Source organism: Mastomys coucha, unplaced genomic scaffold (assembly GCF_008632895.1).
Source record: "Mastomys coucha isolate ucsf_1 unplaced genomic scaffold, UCSF_Mcou_1 pScaffold5, whole genome shotgun sequence".
Classification (NCBI taxonomy): domain Eukaryota; kingdom Metazoa; phylum Chordata; class Mammalia; order Rodentia; family Muridae; genus Mastomys; species Mastomys coucha.
In genome coordinates, this window is record NW_022196911.1 from 61,179,455 (window position 1) to 61,203,553 (window position 24,099).

The window sequence follows — 24,099 nt, forward strand, 5'->3', positions numbered from 1 at the left end:
AAAAAAAAAAAAAAAAGAAAAAGGAGAGAATAAAGAAAAAAATGTACAGACTGGTAGAAAATATCTACAACCCATACACTTGATTTGAAGCTGATATCTAAAATACACAACATCAAATAACTCCACAGACAGGAAGCAGTTCATTCAAGAAAAGGGTAAGAGATGTAAATAGTTTTAGGTGAAATACCCTGAATGGCTCACAGCTTCAAGAGGCTCAACATTCCTTAGAGAAGCACAAGTTAAAATACCCATCACCCAGGCCTGTTAGAGAGGATATTATCACAAGATTTGATGATGAGCCATCTAACAAGGACACAGATAAGGGGAACCTTTGTATACTCCTGATGGGAATGAAGACTAATACAGACATTATGGAAAAAACACAGAGATATCTCAGGAAAACCCCAACATAATCACAGAATGATCTAGTGATCTCGTCTGTGGTTATTTACCCGGATACTTTAAAATCAGCATATCAAAGAAATGTCTGCATCTCCATGTTCACTGCCTTTCGCAGTAGCCACAGTAGGGAAAAACTCAAGGCCTCTCAGTAGATGAAGTGGATAATATGAAAATCTGTCATTTGTGAGAGGACAGATGGAATTGGAAAACACTATGTTTCATGAAATAAACCAAACAGAGACAAACATCACATGGTGCTATTTAAGTGCAGAATCTAAAATGGCACATAAACACATAAGCAAAGACTGTGGCAGTGGCTACCAGAAATCAGATGGGTTGGGAGAGTGGGTACGTAAGGCGTAATGTCAAAACATCAGCTTTGGGAGATCTATCACTGCAGTAAACAGAGTTAAGAGTTAAAGGCTATATGATTGATTATATAGCATTAAAAGAATAAATTTCAAGTCTTATCAGTACGAAGTTGCTAAGTATTGCCGTGATTGATAGGATAACTAGCTTAATTCAATCATTCCACAGAGCCATATACATAAAAACCACCTTAATAATTTGTCAGTGTGTAATCAAGTGGGGGGAGAAGATCTCAGATCGCTGTGAAGCAAACTGGAGTCTAGAGGCGGGCACAGCATCAGACCATGAGTGTGCTTTCAAGAAGCAGAGACAGGAGAGATTGTTAAAGCGTTTGGATCCTGAGTGTATTTTAAAAATAACATTGACCAAAATTTCTATTTCTATTTCTATTTCTATTTCTATATCTAGTTCTATATAATAAAGAGCCCACTCATCCCTGTCATCTCCTTTCTATGGCATAGGAAAATGAAATGGAAGGAAGAACGGGGCCATCCCACACAGCTAGGAAGAGGAAATGACTTATGCTGTCTGCAGTAGGAAGCAAGGGAACACACATTCCACCTCTTCTGGGGCAGAGGGATCCAGTATGATTTCTGTATCTGATTTTATCACTTCTTGAGTTATTGATTTATACTCTGTATTTTTATCTACCAATCTATCAACTGAACAACCAACCAGAGAGTTTGCAGATTTCCATTCTGGTTTTATGAAAGTCGAGGTGCTTATCCTGGCTATAACAACATTGACAGAAATGAAGTTTTTCTTAGTGACAACTATTGATTATCTTGTTTTCATACATTATCTCCTCCAGTCCTTATAACAATGGGGGTATTTATGTCATCGTTGCTTCCTCTTAGCAAATGAGGAGGCAGAGACTCAGCCAAGATAGATGACTCCCAAAGTAACACAGTAAATGTTCCTATCTTTGCTTCAGAACATCTAGGAAATGTAACCCCTGTGTCCAAAGATCTTATGAAAAATGTCAATTTTCTTAGTAAGAAATAACCAGGGAACAAGTCATGGGTATACAAATAAAAATATTTCTTTTTTGGTAATCTAGAAATCAGCAACAGAGAGAGGGGAGAGGGGAGAGGTGTGTGAAAGACAAGCAAGGCTGCCTGACCTTCTTACCTTGTTCAGAGTGTTGAGGGCTGCCTGAGCTGCAGTAAGGGCTGGCTCAGCTTTAGCCAGGTCCTCTTCACAGTCTTTCTGCTTCTGCTGAACCTCAAGCATGATCTGGGCTACCTTCTGCTCCTCCTCATCTGCAATGGCTTTCTCTCTGCTCACTTTGCTGGTCTCCACACCCACCACCTGAATCAGCTTGTCTGTATCTTCATTCTTCTGCCTCAGCTCCACTTCCTGGGTGGCAAGCTTGGCTTTCAGATCATCCACCTGCATTAGAGAACACAGAGCTCCTGAGGAACAGATCAGAGTAACGGTGCTTGTGGCTCCCTGGACCTAATTCTGTAGAACAGACCAGAGAGCTCACTCAAGAATGCAGAGGTGGAAAGCTGCACTCTCAAGTGAAACTAAACTCCTTGGACTGGGGAAACAGACAAGGCATACAGGATACCCTTCGGTGTGGTGTACTATTCTGAAATCTACACGCCTTCTCCTTGATGCCCAAATCCTGTGGGATGCCTTTTACTTAATTAGTGCTTATGTTTGTTAAAACTCCACAGGGCAGCATCCATGTTTGCTGCTTGTAGTAGTCACAGTAACCAGGAAATGAAACCAGCCCAGGCATCTATCAACTGAAGAATTGTGAGAGAGGAGGAAGACCTTGAGGGAAATGGAAAATAAAGAGTAATAAAATGAACACAAGAGCAGAAACTAGGGGGGAGGAAGTAGATTAGCTGGGGATGGGGAGGGAGTAAAGGATGGTGTCTTGATTTGTTTCTCTGTTTCTGTGAGAAAATATTGACTAAAAGCAACTTGGGGAGGAAAGAATTTTATCTTACAGGTTGCTGTCCTTCTGAAGGAAACCAGGACAGAAGCTTGAGACAGGAACTGAAGCTGAGACCACAGAGGACATTGGTTACTGGCTTGCTCTTCATGGTTCATGTTGAGCTACTTTTCTTATACAACTCAGGACCACTGCCTAGGATTACTACTGCCCACAGTGGGCTGGACCCTCCTCCATCAATTAGCAATGAAGAAAATGCTTCACAGATGCATCTGCAACTCCTCAGTTCCCTCTTCCCAGGTGACTCTAGTGTGTGTTAAATTGACAAAAAGCTACCCAGCACAGTGGCAGTGGGAGGTGAGGGGGGAGGTAATACATGAGGAAAATGTGTAATGACATGTGTGTGGAGGCCATGATGAAACTCAACTGTTTTCCATGCAAATACTAAAAGTACTATTTTTTAATTAAAAAAAAATCTTTAAGTGCTTAACATCATACTTTACCTGATCTGTAGGTATTTAATTAAATTTGTATGTTGTCAAATGTGCTAAAGACTCAAATGGGAATATCTACTCTGCAGCCTGAGGGCCAAGTGTGTGTGAGTGGACAGTGTCTAGACCTTGAATATAAACAAGTACAAGCCTGACCTATGACCTCCAGCAACTCCCCAGGGAGCCAACCCCTTGCCTTCAAGAAAAACGAGGAAATAGAGATGTAACCACACCAAGTACCTTCCCTCCACTCCTAGAACAAATTTAGAGGGAGCCTGCATAAAACTGCCTAAGGACTATCGCAGGAAGACAGCCTGCTTGGAGTCAGAGAGGTAGGCTGTCTGGTTGATATCCTGTTGCCACAATTCAGAAAGCTAGAGTAACTCGTATGTCAGTGTGGCAGTTGCCTTCGATGGCTAGGACCTAATTAACAATAGACAACTAACAGTGGAATTTTTTTTTTTGTCACTTCCAGTGGAGGACCAAAGAAATCCCTAACCTATCCCATACAATGCACACTTCAAGGGGAGCCTGCCTTTTCTTCCCCAGGTGAACAGTCTCTGGTCAGGGCCTTCTCTTCCTAAATTACAAAGCCTCCCTCCTCAGCTGTGGTACCAGACTCCTGTGCTGTTCATGGGCTCTGATTTGGTAGCTTTGGATAGCTTCCGTTTGGGTAGGTTTTACTAAAAATTTCCACAATCCTTAACTACAAGGAGGTGACCATGTAAAGACTAGACAACTAGAATACCAATGGTCATAGTCAGCTAGATTCCCCACAATGCCTCTGATGTCAAATACCATGGGGAGACATAATGAGTCTCCCCATGTAAGTAGATTAGAGAGGGTCTAGTTTTCTGTGTCTCTTCACATCAGCAGAGTGATGGTTTGAGACTGTGTTTCCTGGGCCAGCATCAGCACCAATACCAGCTTCAGCACCAAAATCATAGGCACCAACATCCTATTCATCATCAGCATCACTGTTAGCATCGGCTTAAGCACCAGCACCAGAGCCAACACCAGCACCAGCATCATCAGCATCAACATCAGTATCAGCATTATAAATCAACACCAGGACAAGCACCAGTATCATTACTGTCATCATCGTCATCGTTTTCGCCATTGTCGTTGTCGTCGTCGTCATCATCATCATCATCATCATCATCATCATCATCATCATCATCACAAGAACAAATTGACTATGCAAACACCTAGATCCCACTCCAGTCCCACTGAGTCAGAAACTCTTAAGGTGAGGGCCCTGATGATTTAGCTAGCCTAGGTTTAAGACAGGCTGGTCTAGCATAATGGCTTTTTCAAGTGCAAAGGGAAGACAGGCCTATTTATTCTGAAAAGCCAAGAAGCTGTTTGTGTTTGCAGTATGGCTCATAAACCTTACATTGCAGGCTGACCTCTTGCCTCTCATTTTCTTGCAGTGTACTGCATGCAACAAACACAGATTACTTTGGAGCTCCTGGAACACGTCAAACAGATTCAAGAGCTTTATGATGCAAAATGCATAAATCGAAAAATAAAACTGAGGCTTAGACGCGGCTGATAATTCCCCTTTCATGGCAGATCAAAAGGAAGAAAAGGAAAGGGGGCAAAAAAAGAATGTTCTTTAATTTGGTGTATTCACGGAAGCCAGAGCCCGTTTTAACCTCAAATAGAGGCTGCTCCTTGGAACAAGTCTTATATTCACGAGTTGGAAGGTTAATCTGCTTCCATCTCCTGTTGTTCAGCTGCGGAGTTACTTCTGCAAGGACAAAGCTGCAATTGTAAATCAAAATGATTGAGCTGCATAATCAACCCAGCAAACACACCAGTAACTTTTTGTTTCTTTTTAAATCTTGGGAGATTTGAGAAAATTGAAGTGTGGTTTTGTTTTGTTTTGTTTTTTTTCTCCTCTTCTTTTCTGTGTGGTTGTGTTTTTTGCTGATTGTAGATATGGCTGTGACCTCAAGCCCAAGGTAAATAATCCTCTTCACCATGAATAGGAGTTTAATAGCTCTTAAGCTGTGATGGGGAGTGACAGCAGGGTCCTGCCAGTCAGAAAGAGGCTACTCTCCAGTAACTATCAACAGCAAGGAGCTCAGGTTCATTTTAGGATTCTTCAACAGAGCAACAGATCAGAGAAGGCTAGATTAAAGATTTTTTGTTCACTTAACTAAAAGATCTAAGCCACACTTTGCATTTCTCTTTACTTAATTCCACCAAAACAGAGCATTAAGGCAATCTCAGGAATAGAGAAAAGGCTCTTTCCCACAGTAGGGCTGGCTCCATGGACCAGAACCATGCTCTGTTCTCAGGGAAATGCCTGAAGAAAGGGTTAAGGCATGGGGGCTGTGGGCAAATCTTGGCTCTTTAAGGACCAAGCACATATGTCTAAAGAGAGAGGCTTCCCAGAAGGAAGTACAGACAAGGGCACAAATAACTCCCTAAGCTTAGAAAGCGTTTTGGAAGGGATAGCAAAACCAGCCAGATCAGCTGACACCGTGCAGACATGGGTGAGGCACACAGACGGGAACCAGCTCTGGAGTTCTGCTGGACAAAACAGAGGGAGAAAGGCACAAGTAGAACAATATGCAAGGGCCCAGAACATAGTCAGGAACACGCATCAAACACTGTGCATTCGCTGATTTATTCATGCAACAGCTATTAAATTAGTGTCACTCTGTCTAGTCATTCTTGAGGCTCTTAGGGTACAGTGTTCAACCAGACAAGAATTCCTGTCCTTACAGAGCTTGTAGCCAACTGATAGCAACAGACACAATTGATTATATAACAACTAAGTGACTTATAAGATATGTCAGATAAGGGAGCATACTATAGAGAAGCTTTAGGGTGGAGTAATGAGGGGCAAGAGTAGAGAGGAGTGGCATCTCTTCTGTATCATCAGAGTGGGACTTATTGGGAAGGTGATATGGAACTAAGACGTGTATCATGGAGATTCTAAAGAGATGTCCAGGCAGAGGAAACAGTGACACCAAGTCCCAGTGCTTCAGGGAGGGGTTGCTTCAGAGATGGGTTAGTAGGAGATGAAGTCTGGGAGCTTGAGAGGATCTGTGGAAGCCACTGGGAGGAAGAGAAGGGAGCATAAGATCTTGAGCAGAAAAGGTGTAGTCTAATTTGTGTTTGGAACCAATCACCCTGGCTGCTCATTTGGTGGCAGACAGCAGAGGGACAAAACCAGAAGCAGATGTGTGAGTTCTGAGGGTGTTATGACTTAACCAGGTCAAGATGTCAGGAGCTCAGACTGAGCTGGTAGCAGCATAGGGAGTGATTGGGGAATGTCAGTATATTGTGAAGCCTGAACTAACAGGGCACTCTGACGGCTTGGAAGTAAATATGGAAGGAGAAAGGAGTGAGCAGAGTTGAGGATGGCTCCAGAGATTTGGGCTGAGATGGGTGATGTAGAATAATAGGAGTAGAGGGTAATGTGGAATGGAGGACAGACGAAGAATTCACTCTATTAAAAACAACCAGGCAGGAAGAATGTTTTTAAAAAAGATAATGAATTGGTGAAATGGCCCAGTGGACAGATTCTGAGATAGACAGAAAACACACAGAACTTGTGGATTCTTGGATGTGGGAAGTTCCCAGTGTGAGTAATATCAGTAGCTAGAAGTGGTAAGCACAGACATAGAAAACACAGAAGGAGAAAGCTGGTTCTTGGCCATAGAAGATATTGGAGCTGAGGCCAAGATTCTCCACTAGGCACACAGAGAACTAGATTTAGCTAATGGGATAACCTGGAATTTGCTTGTTAACTGGAATTACTTTCACTATAAACATGAATACTTGTGCCTTCTTCATTGTCTATTCAAAGACATCTGAACAAAAGAGATGTCACTGTCTGCCACATGAGGTCAAGGACACCATTCATATCCCTCACTCCCTGGCTACTACTCTTTGCCCAAATAAATCAGGGGTTCCCAGAGAGAAGGAAGAGGGGAGATGGCACAAGTGTTAGAGGGGATGTGGGGAATGTTCCGAGGGCCTTGAGGTGATGAGGGAGAAAAAAGGGGGGATAAGTGGAAGGTATCAGAAAATCTGGCACCATACTGGGAGTTATACTCTGCTTTTCTCCGTGAATTCAGAGACTGAAAAAACAGAAGAGAAATGATTTAAAAAATAACACCTTCTACAGCATAGAGGCACATGTGGGAAAGTGCTCATGCACTGCCTCAAATCCATGTGCTTCAGTTTCCATGAACTGGAGCTCCAAGACAGGGTGATGGTCATCATATAGCAACTTGATGACAGACATTGAAGTAATATCAATTTGCCTAAAGGCAAAATGAGAAAAAGAAAGAAAGCCAACCTGCACAACAAACAAGGAAATGGTGTATTCTAGAAGATAGAGAAAGAAACCATCAGCAGACTAGAGAAAACACCTCATAGCTGTTGGATTCACAGGTTCAAAGAATTCCATGAACCCATTTGCAAAAAAACAGACAAAGTAAGAAGCAATTGAGTGTGCTGATAAGGAGGACACAAGAAAATGCTGTTAGGGCATTAAAGTGCATCAGTGTCATTAAAATTCCTATTGGAAGCATATGGAGCCGAAGCAATATTCCATACCATAAAGCCAGTATCGTTGAAATTCACTTGAAAGCCCCTCCTGGCATGCAGAGAAAATGGCCAGCAGGATGACGGCCACAGTGAGAACATGATCAATTCGGGGACAGGAACCACTGCCATTCATGTCTCCTAGAGGCCAGCCCAGGCCAGACAAACATAGCATGCAAAACCTATTGAATTAGTGTAGAAGAAGAGTGCAAAAGAAATTTTCTTTGCAGATTGTAAGAGCTGGATTCATTCCCCTGAGTGAACTTAAGTCCTTTAGATACATTGTGTTCTGAATCAAGAAACTAAAATGGGAGAAGAGAGAAAGTCCAGAGAGAAAAGCTCAAAAGCATAATTCCAAAGGCAAGAGTTTGTAGACAAGCATAGGGACAGCTGTCTTCTGGTAACGTGGGTTGCTAAGCAAGAGGTCCATGTGTCTACAGGAACATATAATATTCTTCAGGAGGCCCATGTACCTATAGGAACATGTTATGTTTATCAATAGGCCAGTTATCTATTGGAATGTGTGACATTCGCTGTGGTGAGCACAATGGCCCCCGAATTGTGCAAATCCGTAAAATGCCATCACCCCTGTTAGCAGCTGACTTGGTTACTGATAAACAGAAGATAGAAATGGGCCCTTGAAGGTGTTATTTGACAAACATGGGTGGAGGCAAAGTAGGTACTGACGCTCTTCCAGTCCTTCGGGGAAGAATAGAAGGTTGGAAAAAATAAGCCAGCTCCATTTGAAAGAGTAAATAGAAAAATACAGAAAGGACAGGATGAAAATGGTCTTCTTATCATAACCAACAAATTATAAATAGTGTAAGAATGAATGAAATAAGACAAGATTCATTTAAACAAGACTTTTGAGGATGATTTAAGAGATAATGTAGTACAAATGTACACACACACACATACACACATAGTTAAAACCCTGCACCATTTCTTCTCATCATTATTTTACTTTGGTTCTGAGTATGGAAGATGTATGGTTTGGATGTGATGTGTTCCCCAAATGTACATATGTTCATGTGCTGGAATTGCAGTCCTCAGTTGTGGTGGAAGGCAACTAGATCCTAAGATCTCCATCCTTACAAATGGATTAATGCTGATTTTGTCTCATGGGACAGGATCATTTTGTAGGGCAATGGGTTGTTTTAGAAAGCAAGCCCGGAATTTTCCAGTTCCCTCTTCTGTGTACAATATCTGTGTGTGGTCTTACCACTACTGGACAGCCTTCACTAGAGCTTAGCATAGATAGGCGCTATGCCTTTGTACCTCCAGAATGGTGAATAAAATTTCTTTTCTATTCTTTATAAAGTATTTTGTTATAGCAATTCAAATAGACTATAACAGAAAGGCAGTGAAAAGGAAAGAAAAATGGAGGAGAAAGAAAAGACGAGGAGAAAGTCCCTTAGAGGATTCCAGCTTCAGTAAGTGGACACAGACAAGACAGCAGCTGAAGATGTGCATCCTGCTCTTGACTTTTGAACTTATTTGCTGATGCTGTGTTGGCTCTAGATGACCTCAGAAGGTTTTCATTCATTAACTTTCAATGGTTTGGGGCTGCTCTTCATTGGGTAGTAGAGAGAGACACTGCTCACCTGGGCCGAGGTGCTGTGCAGCTTCAACAGCCCGTTCTCCAGCCTCTCTACCTTAGCCTGGAGCTCTTTTCCATTTCTTTCCAGCAAGCTCTTGTATAGTCTGATGAACTCCAGAAAGGACTTGGGGGTTGTGTAGTTGTAGCGCTGCTCATTGGTCAGGTAAGACTGGGATGTCTTGTTGACACTTATGTGGACAAAGGCCATGAACTTGCTAATCGACTGCTTCACTGCAGGCTAAAACCAGAAGTAATGGGATTGAACATGATCACACAACCCTTGACCATATGGAAAGTTATGCTCAATGGTTCTATCAAACCTCCAACTTTAACCTTGACCCCTGGATGTCTGAGGTGAGGTAGATCCTCAGGGGAGCCCTGGCCCCTCTTACCTCAATGTTCTTTGTATTCTGCAAGAAACGGAGGCTCACAGACTCCAGAGCCTCCTGAGGCCACTCATGGAACCAGTTGATAGCAGTACAGTTCACAATGGCTGGGAACTTCCTGCTTCGAATTCTCAGCTTGTTCCCCACAGGGGAGAAACAGAGAGTCACCTGAGACATTGGAAATGAAAGGAGAACCAAAAAGTTGACATTAGAAGGGGAGGGACATGCTAAACAGGGGTATACTCTTCCCATGCCAACCCATATTTCTAGCCAAGGGTTCAATAAGTCATGTTCATAAAGTAGAGGAAAACTGTATGCTGGCACTGCTGCTCAGCCAAAAGATCATTGCATCTTCACCATCTCCTCCTGACACAGTCCAGAGGGGCAGTGTCTAGTTTATCATATCTTGCAGCCACCTCTGGCAGTGCCCATGCACAGCCACCAGTCTTTCTGTACCTTAAGTTGTCGCCGGACTCTCTCTATGAAAAACTTCCAGCAGTTCTCTCTGCTGTCAAGGAGTCCCTGGCTTTTGACCTCATTTCTCACATTGTTTATGATGTTCTCCTCCTCCTCCTCAGAGTAGAGATCTGGGATCTCACCTGGAGAAAAATGAGGGACAGACATGTGGCTTTGAAACATGCGTAACTGGCATAATCTCACAAAGGAAGTTATTTGGCATTAAAATATAGGTCACTTGGTTTCCCACCATGTTCAACCTCATGTACGGGTGGAACTGGACAGGTACCATATCATACCAAGACAGGAAACAAATGCGTTAATGAGAGGGAGGGGTACAGGGTATCCTTTGGTTATCTTGTGTTAACACCCCAACTAGTTATTTCTTCTTTTCTTCAAGGTATTTATTTACCAGCTACTATATTATCAACCTTTATGGAAATGTACCCTTAAGGAATCTTCTACTTAGAAGGAAATATCAACCATACTTATCCATAAGACATAGGGTAAATAAGGGCCAAAAATAACATACAACTATGTGCATATGGCTAAGGAGGTTGAGGAGCAGTCACTTCCTACAGGATGCATGAAGCCAAGATGGGACCTGGAATAATGTGAAAACACAGTGCTTTAAGTCAATAGGGGCCAGGAGGGTGAGTTACCTAAGAATTCAGCACATTATGTTTGCAGAACTAAGACTCACAAAACTCAGTATTGGCTTCTCATCTTAATTTGTACTCTGGTGAAATTTAAATAGATCCATTGTTTAACTATTAAAAACTGATAAAAGTACCAGCAAATGGTGAGGAAAACATTCTTCAGAGCTTTGAGTGAAAAAGAATTTTCTAAATACAACTTAATCAACTTAAAAAATTCATTTGATGACCTCAAATGAAGACATTTGGCATCTTAAAAAAAAAAATGACAAAACACTAGCATGACCCAGGAGCTGCAACGCATAGATAGCAACTCAGATTACTTACTTACTAGATAAAGACATTCTTCACAAATGAGGATAGGTAAAGGGATTCCATAGGAAAGGAAACAAAATGTCGTTTAGACACATGGATAGGTGCCTACTCTCATTGTAATAACAAAAATATTGACTGAAACTGCTCAGTTTTTTGTTAATATCCCTGAGGTTTGCATCTATGAAAAAGACTCTACACTCACTCATAGTAACAGAGATGTGTGTTGAAAGTATGCCAAACTGTTGATTTTTAACCACATTGGCAAAATCTTAAAATGAGATAAAACACTTTAACAAGGCAGTATCTGAGAATACATTGTATGTTCAGTCCCAGAAATGAATAAAATTTAAAAATTTAACAAATATATAAATTGGTATAGATACTAGGGAACTTCATGGAAATGACAAGATGTTTACATATCAGAAAATGTAATGAGATGTTTGCTACATTAAAAGATTTAAGAAGCAAAACAGGGGCTGGTGAGATGGCTCAGCAGGTAAGGTACTTGGTACCCATCCTAATGATCAGTGTTTGATCCCTGGAACCCATATGGTCTTAAGAGGAGAGAGTTCACTCTTTTATGTTACCCTCTAACCTCACATGCACTGTGGCACATGCACTTTTTATGACTCACAATAAATAAGTAAATGTAATAAAATATTTTAGAAGAATTAAAATGACAAAACCATTAAAATAGAGGCAGAGTTTCTAATGTATTGTTTGTAGACAGAAAGAAGCAAGATTTCTCTTAACCCAGTGACGGATATCAATCTCGAACATACTGACAATAAAACACTGAATGCTTACATTTAGCTAAAGAACAAGATACGCGTAGCCGCTGTTGTGTTTGCATTCAGCATCATACAGGCTGTTTCAGACTTTTTTTAAAAAATTAAAAATAAAAATAAAATAAAACCAGATGCATGTATAAAGATAATTAGAGTGATGTAACTATCACTGTTTGAAATCCAGTTTTATACAGAGAAAATCTAAGAAAATGTTCACACTTATAATTAGAACTCACAAGAGTGTTTAATGCAAGCCTTGCTGGATTCGAAGGCACCACAGTAAAAAAACTGTTTTTTTTTTTTTTTTTTTGGTTGTTATGCAGCAAAAGAGAAAAGGTAATTTAAAAGTTATCATTTGGAATAACTACACAATTACAGGCAGCGAAGTAGTGAATCTATAAAATGTGCAGGGTCTGAAACCTGTTGTTGAAGAAAAGAAAGAAAATGCTAGTAAGGAAAAGAGAGGTATGTACACATAGGTGTTATACAGTGAGTCCCACACCTGCCACTTAGACAAAAACCCAGTGCAAAAATTGATCCTAACAGAGACATCCCAGGAAAGACCCTGAAGAGGAGAGAAGAGCTAGAAGGAGGTGGTCACCCTGCCAGAAGCCAAGTCTCCCTGTAAAGCCAAAACTGTTAAAGCAATGTGAAATAGGTCCTAGGGTAAATTAACATAACAACAGTGATGTATTTATGAGGAGACTCAGCTAAAAGAAATGACAATAGAATCTAATATTGAAGACTGACATACAATGGGAGAGACTAATAAGGAAAAATGCTAGGATAATTCAAAATCAACACCAGAGCAGTTAGATTACAATTTTGGAATACATTCCAGGTAGATTAAAAATGTAAATACAAAAAGCAAGACAGGAGCAATTTAGACACTAAAATATTGGCATTGGGGTGGGACAGAACCCCTGCAACAGAGAATTAGAAACCTAAGACATTAAAAATATAGTTTAATTTTATGATGTTACACCAAAATTAATATGATGAATATAGACTTTAAAATGACATTTACCAGCCATGCAATAAGGAGAGGTTAGTATCCAAAATATAGAAAGAATATCTACAAACCCCTAAGAAACATCTGTCTGAGGGTCAACAGAAAACCATGTAAGCACATAACATGGGCCACAGGGGTGGAGCTATCCAATAAAGATTTAGAGCATGTGGTAGTCAGAGGGTAACTAAAAGGCATGAACTTCCATTCACTGCATGGATTCCACATAGTCAAACAGTCATCAGGATTTGCCGAAAGTGCTTTTACCATCTTTATTTAATCTCTTTGGTCCTGGGAAGGCTCAATGCCCCAGTATAGGGGAATGCCAGGGCAGGGAGGAGGGAATGGGTAGGTGGGTGGGTGAGCATGCTCATAGAAGCAGGGGGAGGGAGGATGGGATAGGGAGTTTTCAGAGGGGAAATGGGGAAAGGAGATAACATTTGAAATGTAAATAAATAAAATATCCATTAAAAAAAAAGAAAAAAAGCCAAATTAAAATAAATAAATAAATAAATAAATAAATAAATAAATACTTTGAGCTGCATATAGTTCAAAGTACCTTGCACAATGGGAAAGGAAAATGAGATTTCATTCATTCATTGACAACCTAGTGTCAGATAAATGGAGAGTTGTAAAGGTGGGAGGAAAAGATATGGGGAACACCATAGAATGCCCCCCCTCAGCAGGGCTGTCAGTTAGCATTACTACTTTTATTTGGTAAAGTTGAAATGCATAATAATCAGACAACCAAGTCAGCCAGCCTCTACTTAAAGAAACTCTCAAACACATGAGGGAAAGTTTTAATCTTTCAACATCATTTCCAATTCAAAGAGTGTTTTTTCCCTGTTTTTGAATGTTTAAAATATTTTGTAAAGAAAATAGTCAATGTGGGGCTGATACTGTGAATATTGTGATTTTTATTCTTTGGATAATTTAGTCTGGAAAGGGATCTAAGACTGTTTGAATTTCTTGTCAGAGGGAAAAATGTATATATTTAGATAAGAAGAGACAGGTTTAGACATGTTTGAATGCTAGGAATCAAATGAGGCAGAAATTGAAAGAAGAGATGGGACAGAGAACAATTCTGGCTTGGGTTGGACCTTGCTCAGCTGGAAGGGTTGACCTTGGAGGGGTGGAAAGGAAATGATGAAGGCCAGGGGCACACTGCAGAGAAACTCAGACTGTGTGAGGACCGGGGAATACATGAAACTCTTGTGTGAGGACTGGGGAGGCATGAAGCTCTCTTTTGAGGTCCAGACAAACGTGAGGCTCTTATGAATGGCGTAGCTCAGTCTTAGGAAACTGAGTTTGAGATGAAAGGATGAAGGAGGCAGCAGACTAGCTGGAGAGTTAAAGACTGTTGTCATGTGAGAGCTTAGGGAGCATCATGGGTGCCAGGGATGCGCTTGTACAGCATTGCTGGACCATGAGGTCAACATGGACCCAGAACCATCCACAAGATCCCCTTAGGTGCTTAACTCTTGTGAGCTTCTGTTTCTTCTCCCAGACCAGCACGCTTACATTGGTGCTGCAGAATTGTCAGAGATGGAAAAAGTTCTTAAGAGTCACAATGCCCATTCTCCTCTCCTGAGATCTTGAGGTCTCCACAGTGGGCAGTTTAGCCAATGGTCTCCAATACTAGCTGCCTGGAATTATGATCTTGTCTCTCACCTGACCTAGTGCACATCCCTGAACTACTACCTCACTTGGAGGAAGCTTGGCTAATGTTGCTAACCCAGGTAGGAGTTTTATGCCAGATAGCCTAAATTATTTAAGAGATCAAAATAGAGTTGAAGAAATGACTCATCAGTTAAGAGCACTGGCTGCTCTTTCAGAGAGGATCAGAGTTTGACCCCCCAGCAGCCACAGGTGATATGGCAGCTCATACCACCTAACTCCAGTTTCAAGCATCTGCATCTGGCAATGTCTTTTGGTCTTTATGGGCACCAGGCACACATGTGGTGTACAGTTATATGTGCAGACAAAACAAACACAAAAAATAGAAAGTACACAAAAATAAAAATAAAAATATGCAGTTATGTGTATAAATACCTTGTGCTATCATGTGTCAAAATTAGGGACTTCTAAATGAAATAATTTATTTCAGCTCTCTTGATAAAAAAAGGGGGGGGGACCAGAGAAAACTTCTGGGAAAATAAAGAGTACTTAGTGTGCTGGGAGTCTTGGGGTTCGGGGCACAGCTTGTGTTGTTTTGTTAGACAGATGGAATTGGCTTGTGCCACCCTCATGGTTTCATCAGTGGGCTGGGTTTCCAGCTCTGTGGCTTCTGTGCTCCCCTGCACTTCCTTGTGTGTGAGTATGTTACAGCTCTCCAGGTAGGATATAGATTCCCCTTGATCTAAGACACTTGTAATTGACTGGTTCACATCCTTTTCACCTTTCCTTCATTTGAAAGGTGCAGGGTTGATGTACTTTTGATGTTTCTCTAAAAATGCTGCATATTGAGAATAAGAACTATGGCCTGCAGGCTAAATTTGTTCGCTGCCTCTTTGTGGTGTGTCCTATAAGCTGAGACCAGAACATTTTTAGACAATCTTTTATGTTTGAAATAAAGCAATACTTAGTGGCATACAAAACTTATGCAGAGTTCAAAATTTTATTGTCCATGAATCATTTTCATAGGTCCAGCTGCGCTCTTACGGTTACCTATTGTTTATGCTTATTTTTATACTTCAGTGACAGACTTGAGTGGTTATGACAGAGACCAGGTGACCTGAAAAGCCTGCAGTACTTCCTTTCTGACCTTGTAGAGAAGGTTTGCTGCTCTTAACTTATGGAGCATGCTGGTGACAAGATGCCTTAGGCTCTGGGGGCATTTAGAAACTCATTCAGGCTTATCAGCTTGCCACGACTTTTTGAAGATCCTGAGAATCTGTAAGATCATTGGATGGAATACCTAGTGAAATCTGAACTGTGAGCAAAGTTCCCATTTTCAGATGCATCCCTCTATTTCCCCTGACAACATTCATGTCATTTATTCTATGATGTATATTAATATATGATTTGATGAAAGCTGCCTTAGGGAATTTTGTGATCTATATAAAGGCAGAAGCTCTTTAAACATCTCAAAATTGTCCTGTTGGGCTTAAAGCTGGGCATCTTCATCTCTACCTACAGATGTTTACAGGCTAAATGTTATGGTACCTTACAAACCAGATTAGCAATATGCAATTGATGTTATTTGGTGGAAGGGACTCTGATCCCTTGGGACGGTTCAGTCAGTTGGAGCTTGGAATGACAGGGAGCTTGATTCAGTATTACACTTGCTTGTCAGCTTTGACCCCACTGTGATCCTAATGTTAAAAAACAACAACAACCAACCAAAAAAACAAACAAAACTGCTTTCTTTGTCCCCAGAAGAAAAATCTGGGGTTGTGATGGCTATTTCAATACTCGCGCTCCTCTCTATCTATGGCATGAAGACTTACCAAAACATACTATCCTATAGGAATATCTAATATCTTACATGACACACCATTCTCATGGTATTACCCACACAGTATTATATACTTCAGTTTAAAGACAACTCCCAGAATGTTCTTTAGGAACCAAGAGGCATTAAGGACTAAGAAGAACATTGAAATAAAAGTTCTACATCTACAATATCATCTACATTGAAATGGCTCTAGTTTTGCTAGCTGTCTTTCCTAAACTGGATAGTAGATATTTAATCATGTTTTTGTGTCCCTGCATTATTTAGTACTGTAAAATTAGCAAACAACTGATAATATAGTTTTAGTGTCCTTAAAATTTATAGTCATATGTTAATACAGCAGGAATGACTATAGCCACTGATCGTTCAAGTAGGTGAGGCCACTCCTGGTTCTGAGTGTGGAACAGTAAAGGCATAATATCCATAAGTCACTTGAGTCTTCAGACATGGATTAAGAGGATATGCTTCAGAAGGGACAGTGGAGGCCAGGATGTCTGGAGAGAGGCTGGTGTGTGACATCAAGGAGTTAGGGACGCTAACTCATAACCCAGCAGTGAGAATAACAATGGGAGACTGTTTCCCTATACCAAGGGGCTTTGTGTTGCATACTGTTTCCAGTCAAGGATTCATGTGGGATCATGGGTTAGACAAGCCCTGCCTCAACTATAATACCAAGGGGCTACATGGGATAGAAGGACATAAGTTAAGAGGTATCATAATGTGTCATAGCAAACTTTAACAAATTGGGGTGGTCTGGATAGAAAAGATACAGGTTCAGAGATGGGCAGAGGGAAAACAGCATCAGTTTGCTATCTTGTGGATACAGATATTAAAGGAAGGGCTAACACTGGGGGCAGGGATCACTGACACAGATTCTAGAATGCAAGAGGAAAACAAGAGGCTGATCATTTAGGCTTTTCTTCTTTTTGGGGGGTGGGTATTGCTATCATGTCTTGATTTTGACAGTGATGTTGTAATACTAACAAATGAAAGTGTACGGTGGGGGATAGGGGGGAAACACGATAACCTACAGCATGAGGTCACTGGCTCTATGAGGCTCCCTTTTGCGGGAGGGTGGAACAGTAGCACACACTTGTACTTTACAGCCATCCTGACTCACAGATAACTACCGAGTACTGAGTTATTGGCAGGAGTGCCCAATGCACCAGCTCAGGAAGGGCATTCCCAACCCAGACTTTCACGGTGGCAGAGTTCTCCCTCTTTTCTAGAACCCAACTTTTCTGATCACCAGGTACAGTTTCCTCCTTCCAGTGTGAGTTTCCAACAACCAAGTGATTAGACAACTCCATGGAACTGAAGGATTACTGAGAGATGTTTTAGAACCCCCATGGTCCTGGTTGGACTTGCATCCAGTCTGAAATTATTTATTTGAAAGTGAAAAGTAGAAGATATGCTCTAAGCCTCTCTACTAAGGTTAGTAATTTAAAAGGGAGAACATTATAAGAAGAAAACAAACAAGTCCAACCTGCTGCCCCACTTAAACACACAATCACAAATCATGATTTTAGGAAAACCTACACCTTCAAGAGAAAACTGCGCCAGCAGGCTTGTGCTTTATTGGGTGAGACTTCAGAAGCTGGTCTGCACATCAGCAGAGCTGTCTTTTAAATGAAATTAATTAAAGATACTTCACTGAGGAATGAAATTTCAATGAGCTAAAATCAAACAATGTTGGAGAAGGTGACCTGGCTGAATTGGTGCCAAGTGAAATCCAGGGTGAGGTGGGCACCATGCCCGACATCTCCAAAGCTGTAAGTTTTGGAAGCTGTGTTTTACTCTTTTAGTTGTTTCAGAAATTAGGCTTTAAGATAGCATTATTGTGGGAGGAGATTTGGATCCCTGTCACATTTAATACAATCACAAAAAGGTGTGGTTATATTGTTAAATGTTAAAGATCACATTTAAGGATGGAAACATTTTGTTATTGGAGGAAAAAAAAGCATAAGAGTTGGCAAGAAAACTCTCTGATATAAAATTAGTTTAAACAGGATCAAGTGGGAAAGATGTAAGTGTAAGTTCAGGGTTGTTCTAGGAAGCAGTGCAGTGAGGAATCCAGAGCAGTGATCATCCCTAGAACAAACCATTACAGAACCTGTTAGTGCATGCTCTGAGCCAGGAACCAGGGGCTTTTCATGGAATGACTCAACTGCCATGGGGGGCAATGCTGTACACCATGAAAGAGACAATGACTCTGAAACAGTGACATCATCTTGAAATATGCTAATGTTCTTTAACTATGACCCGACTTTCCTGATGTCAGACTACTCCTGTACCTTTCAATGACTCCAACTTTATTGGAGATATTCTAGGGTAAAGACTTTCTTACCAGATGCCAGGAGGTCATTGATGAGCACCAGGAACCTCTCGTCAGCCACATGGGCATCAGTCATAAGGAACACGGTACTGAGATTTTTTACCCCAGCTTTCAGACAGAGGCTGGCCAGGTCCACCTGCAAGATCACCAATGTCACAGATCGATCCCTCAGAAGAGATAGACAACTCATTCCTCAGGAAAGAAACCATTTTCTTATCTACTTCTGTTGGAAATAAAGCAATATGACAGGGTGAGGCCAGGAAGAGCACTACATTTCAGCAAGAGGCAGGGAAGTATGCCAGGTTTCTAGTTCAATGGAGGTGAGCAGTTAAGATCACATGCTGGGGTTCTTAATTCATACTACAGTTGCCCATACACTGTTGCTGAGCTCCTACAGAAAGTTATCCAAGGTGGTCCTTCCCAATGGTCAGGTGTGGTCCTTGCTCATCTGTTTTACTAATGTCATCAAGTGAGGGAATGACTTGTTCCAGAAGGTAAGCTATCAGGAAAGTCAGGTACAGGGGCTACCTGTATGGAAATGAATGCATCCCATACCAGCAATACCTTGTACCATTATGACTGGCTCCAGAGAAAGGCTTGATTGAGAAAAATGTGCTAGAGGACATAGACAGGTGAAAACACAAAACCACACAGAGAAAACCCAGTCAAATCTGAAGATGGATGAAATCTGATGCTAGGATGCTAAGTCCTGAATTTGATCAGTGTATTTAGTCTTGGTTCCTTGAATATAACTCTTATAATGTTGTACATTGTACCCTACTATACTCTTTTCTTTATAGTTCCTTTCATAGTTTATTTCCTAATATCCCTAAACATTCTTATATTGTAGAATTACTGTAGTGTTCAAATAACATGTCAAAGGCAACCAATTTCATTTTGGATTAATGGTTCTTGTCCTTCACTTTTGCAGACTGATCTAAGATGGCATTTCTCAGTTTTCATTAGGATCACCCAGAGGATGCTTTGAGCAGTCCTAGTGCCCAGGTAGTTCCCCCATGTGAGCCAAATCTGAACAACTTGGAAAGGGAGGCAGACATGAGGATAATTGGAATATTCCTAGAGATTCTGATCTATAGCCAAGATTTAGCATTACACCATTCTGTAAATGCCTATTTACCACCCTCTAGCTTATCTTTGGAAAGGTGAAGAAAGACCATGAGCCTGATTTATGACCTTGGATGGAGTCAGTGTTAACAAAGGGATGCGGCTCCAAAGCAGAAGAGAACATCTACTGCTCTTATCACTGCCTGAGAGATGATGAGTGCAGGTGGGTATAGTCTGCCTCAGGGCTGGCTGGAGTTCTCTCAAGAATACTAGTGGCAGTTCCTGATGGGATTTATACCATAACTTTCTACAGTGACATGGCTCTGGCTGTGGATTCAAGAGACTGCTGGACAAGTGACATTTGAAAGTCGTGTATCCTACCTTTTTTTCACTGTCCAGAGTATAGACTATGGCTTCTATGTGCCTGCACCATGAAACCAGAAAATATCATAGGTCCCAGAGGCAGTAGTTATTTTTGTCTATTATAATATGAATTTCTTATAAAACTTGGACAGACTCTCTGAATCCTTCCTGAGTCTATAAGAGCAGCTAAAAACTGTGTGCTAAATTTGAAACAGATTGGACAAGAGCCAAGCCACACTGATGTAAAAGATTAGGCTCCACAGATGTTGACCCTTGAAAAGACCCTGTCCTTCTGCTGAGTCTAGTGAGAAAAGAACTTCATAGATTATCAGCATAGGAACTAAAGAGAACATGGACAATTAATGAAAGGCTCTGGGTAGGAAAGGTGGAAAACCAAGTAAAGATGACAAGGATTTTGGGTGGCTGGTGACTGTAAGTGGAGAGAAGCAGGGTGTTGGTGGTTTGAATAGAAATGACCCCCACAGACTCATGTGTTTGAATACCTGGTCATGGGAGTGGTACTATTAGGATGTATGGTCTTATTGGAGTAGTATAGTCTTCTTGGAGGAAGTGTGTCACTGGGGTTAGGCTCAAATGCTCAAGGCAGACCTAATCTAACTGTCCCTTCCTGGTGCTTGCTGCTCCAGATGTACTCATACTCATCTAAGTTAGCTTTCCAGCACCATGTCTGCCTATATGCCTTCATGCTTCCCACCATGATGATAATGGACTAAAGTTCTGAACTGTAAGCTAGCCACAATGGAATGTTTTCCTTCTTAAGAGTTGCCTTTGTTATGGTGTCTCTTCACAGTAATAGAAACCCTAACTAAGACAGAAGTTGGTACCAGGAGTGTGGTCCTGCTGTGACAGGCCTTACCATACTTTTGTTTGGAGGAATGTAGACTTTGAAACTTAGGTTTAGGAAACCAGTGGAATACTTTAAGCACACCTAATGGGCAATTATAGTAGGAACATGGGAGATAATGGTGGTAAGGGCAATTTGAACTGTGGAGGCCTAGCTCAAGAGGTTTCAGATGAGAAGAATATTAGAATGTGGCCTAGATCTTGTGATATTTTGGTGAAGAATGTGGCTGCGTTTTTCCCTTGTCTGAAGAATCTGCCTGAGGGTGAATTGAAGAGTTTTGGATTAATTGTATTGGCAGAGGAAATTACAAAACAGCCTAGTATTGACTTTGTCTAGTGGTTATTAGTGTTCACTCTTATGAAGATCTATAATGAAGAGGAGTCAGCTGAGCAAAGAAAAATACAAAATGTACAGATCAAGGATAAAAGGGGTACCAGAAAATGGAATGTAGCTAAATACTGTGTTCACGGAGATAAATAGATTAAAGAAAAGCCTTATGTTAAATGGAATTAAGAGAGTAGTGACCTCAGGCAAGACTCCACCCAGCTAAGCTTACACTTGTGTAAAGGAAGTAAAGAACAGGTTAGGACTGGATGTGGTAGCACATTCATTTAATCTCAGTACTCCAGTTGAAGAAGCAGGTGGATCTCTAAGTTTGAGACTAACTTTGTCTATTGATCAAGTTTCAGGACAGTCAATTGTAGGCAGTGAAGGATGCCATCAAAAACAGAAGTCTAGTGAATATGTAATTGAATGATGTTCTAGCCCCAACAAGCAATAGAACTTGGCAGCTTCAGTCATATGATTCTAGTTTTAGAGTCAAGGAGAGAAGAAAGGGTCCTTTGTGACTAAGGAAAGCTGCTGAGGCCAGGCATGTATCAAGGGTGTCCATGTATGGAGGCCTAGAGAGGCAACTATGTAAAGATGTGAAGGTGAATTATGGATTGTGTTGGAGAACCCAAATGTTGGAGATCTCAGAGCCTTCATACACACTGAGGAAAGCTTCAAATAGGGAGGGGAACCAGTCCAAGAGAAAAAAAGTTTGTTACAGTCAACAAAACTGAAAGGAGTTGGAGATTTGAAGAGTACTTTGATATCAAGCATGGAGATGCAGAGTTTGGAGTTTGTCTAGCTGGGTTTTGGTCTTGCTTTGGCCCAGTATTTCCTCACTATGTTCCCTTTTGGAATGGTAAAGTATATCTTGTGCCACTATATGTTGGAAGAATGTGGGCTGCTTTTTTTTATTTTGATTTTTTAGGGGATTAGGGTTAGGAGATTGCATGATCTCAGAAAAGACTTTGAACTTTGGACTTTTACACAAGTGTGAGACTGCTAAAGACTATAGGGACTTTTGAAGTTGGACTGAATGCATTCTGCATTATGTTATGGCTATAAGCCTATGGGGCTGAGGGAGTGGGGTTTTGCAGTTTAAATAGGGAATGATACCCCCATACAGAGTGGCACTATGAGGAGGTGTGGTCTTGTTGGAGTAGGTGTGACTTTTTTGGAAGAGGTGTGTCACTGGGGGTGGGCTTTGAGCGTTCAAATGAATAAGCCAGGCCAGGTATGACTATCTCTTCCTAGTCCCTACTGATCTAGATGCAGAACTCTCAGCTATCCTCCAGCACCATGGCTACCTTTGTGTCACTGGTGATGATAATGGACTAAAGCTTTGAACTATTAGCTAGCCCCAATTAAATAATTTCCTTCATAAGAGTTTTCTGTGGTCATTGTATCTCTTCACAGCAATAAAAGCCCTAAAGAAGACACAGGGTCTCCTCCTACACTGACCAATCTTACCTTGAAGTCAGGGATTTGGTAGCCTTTGCGAAGGGTGATCTGGAACACATCCATGGAACTGATAAAAGCTGCCAATCTTGTCAGACTCTGCTTACCACTCCCACCTACACCAACTAGCAGGGCATTTCCTCGAGGAGACTCCAGGATTCGGTTGATGTGGCAGCTGGAGAGGAGTAAGCAGAGACACATCACAAAGTCCACTGTCCACAGAAAGAAGCACAAAGGTTGTAATGATTGAAGAGGAAATGGGAGCCTCTTCCAGAGGCACAACTGAACTTGGGGGGAATTTTCAGTTTGCCCTCAAACATGGTATCATCTTCTTGCTCAAGTGCACTGAATTTGTCATGGCTTTACATGAAGCCAGAAGCCCCATTGAGCTGGCGAGAGTTGGGGAAATGGTCAGGGAATGCTGGCAGGCCTGGTAGGGTGAGTGGTGGGACTGGAGAGGGACTCAAGTGATTATCTTCTTCTCCCTCACTGGATCTGCCTTTTCCCCAGTGTCCTCCTTCTCACCTATTTGTGACTTTGGGTAAAAGAGGAACCAAGAAAAAGAAGAAAAGTAAAAAAAAAACCTGCTACTAGGAAAATAATCAGAGAAAGCTAAAGCCTTGAAGACAAGGCTAGAAGTATCTGTCTCATGAAGAATGAGAACAAAGTTAAAGCATAGGAAGAAAGCAGGGAGTTCAGGCTTGAGCCTCAGTCCTCTAACCCTTCCTGGATGCTCATGTTCAAGCAATGGATATTTGTGGATGTCACTTTGCTTCTAGATTCTTCCCCTCAAACATCTTGGCACTCCCCATATCTGCTTGTCTACCTCAGCAGTGGGAAAGTACTTCAGGTCTCCTCTGGGCTTATATTATCATCTATGAAGGAAGCCACTACCAACCGAAGAAGCCTTCAAATGATATACCTGCAGCCTCCTTCAGACTCTCATTCTAACCTTCCATTAATCTCCACCAGCAGTAAATTTTATATAAGGCACCTAATGGCCTCTCATTATACAAAATATATAAAATACAGGAAAAAAACCCACAATTCTATTGTCTAGCAATAAATCCTACTGACATTAATTTTATGGGCTTGCAGACTAGTGTGTCTAGATGTCTGTGAATATATATTTGGATATTACATCTGAAATGTCAATGCAGTTCTATCCTGTAGCTTTTAAAATCCAAGGGCAGCTTATATACTGAGCATAATGTTTTGCTTATTTGTTCCAAGTTCTGATGATTAAACTCAAGTCCTCACAATGATACATGGTGCTCTACCA

General features: G+C 41.2%; 1 protein-coding gene and 1 long non-coding RNA gene across 6 annotated transcripts in view; one reads left to right on the forward strand and one right to left on the reverse strand.

The window, feature by feature from the left end:
* Dnah9 (dynein axonemal heavy chain 9) overlaps positions 1-24,099 on the reverse strand; it is a 335,545-nt gene that overhangs the window by 113,169 nt on the left and 198,277 nt on the right. For all 5 annotated transcript variants that reach the window (XM_031353939.1, XM_031353935.1, XM_031353934.1 and 2 more), the window contains 6 exons: positions 22,830-22,992; positions 18,749-18,872; positions 10,180-10,322; positions 9,730-9,891; positions 9,342-9,575; positions 1,903-2,163 (listed from right to left, as the gene is read on the reverse strand). In XM_031353939.1, coding sequence (XP_031209799.1) covers positions 1,903-2,163; positions 9,342-9,575; positions 9,730-9,891; positions 10,180-10,322; positions 18,749-18,872; positions 22,830-22,992 — 1,087 coding nt within the window. The remainder of the gene's footprint in view (positions 1-1,902; positions 2,164-9,341; positions 9,576-9,729; positions 9,892-10,179; positions 10,323-18,748; positions 18,873-22,829; positions 22,993-24,099) is intronic.
* Positions 14,553-23,838, forward strand: LOC116078604. The gene is made up of 3 exons (XR_004113604.1): positions 14,553-14,686; positions 19,885-20,024; positions 22,776-23,838. It is a non-coding gene; the product is annotated as an uncharacterized LOC116078604 (long non-coding RNA).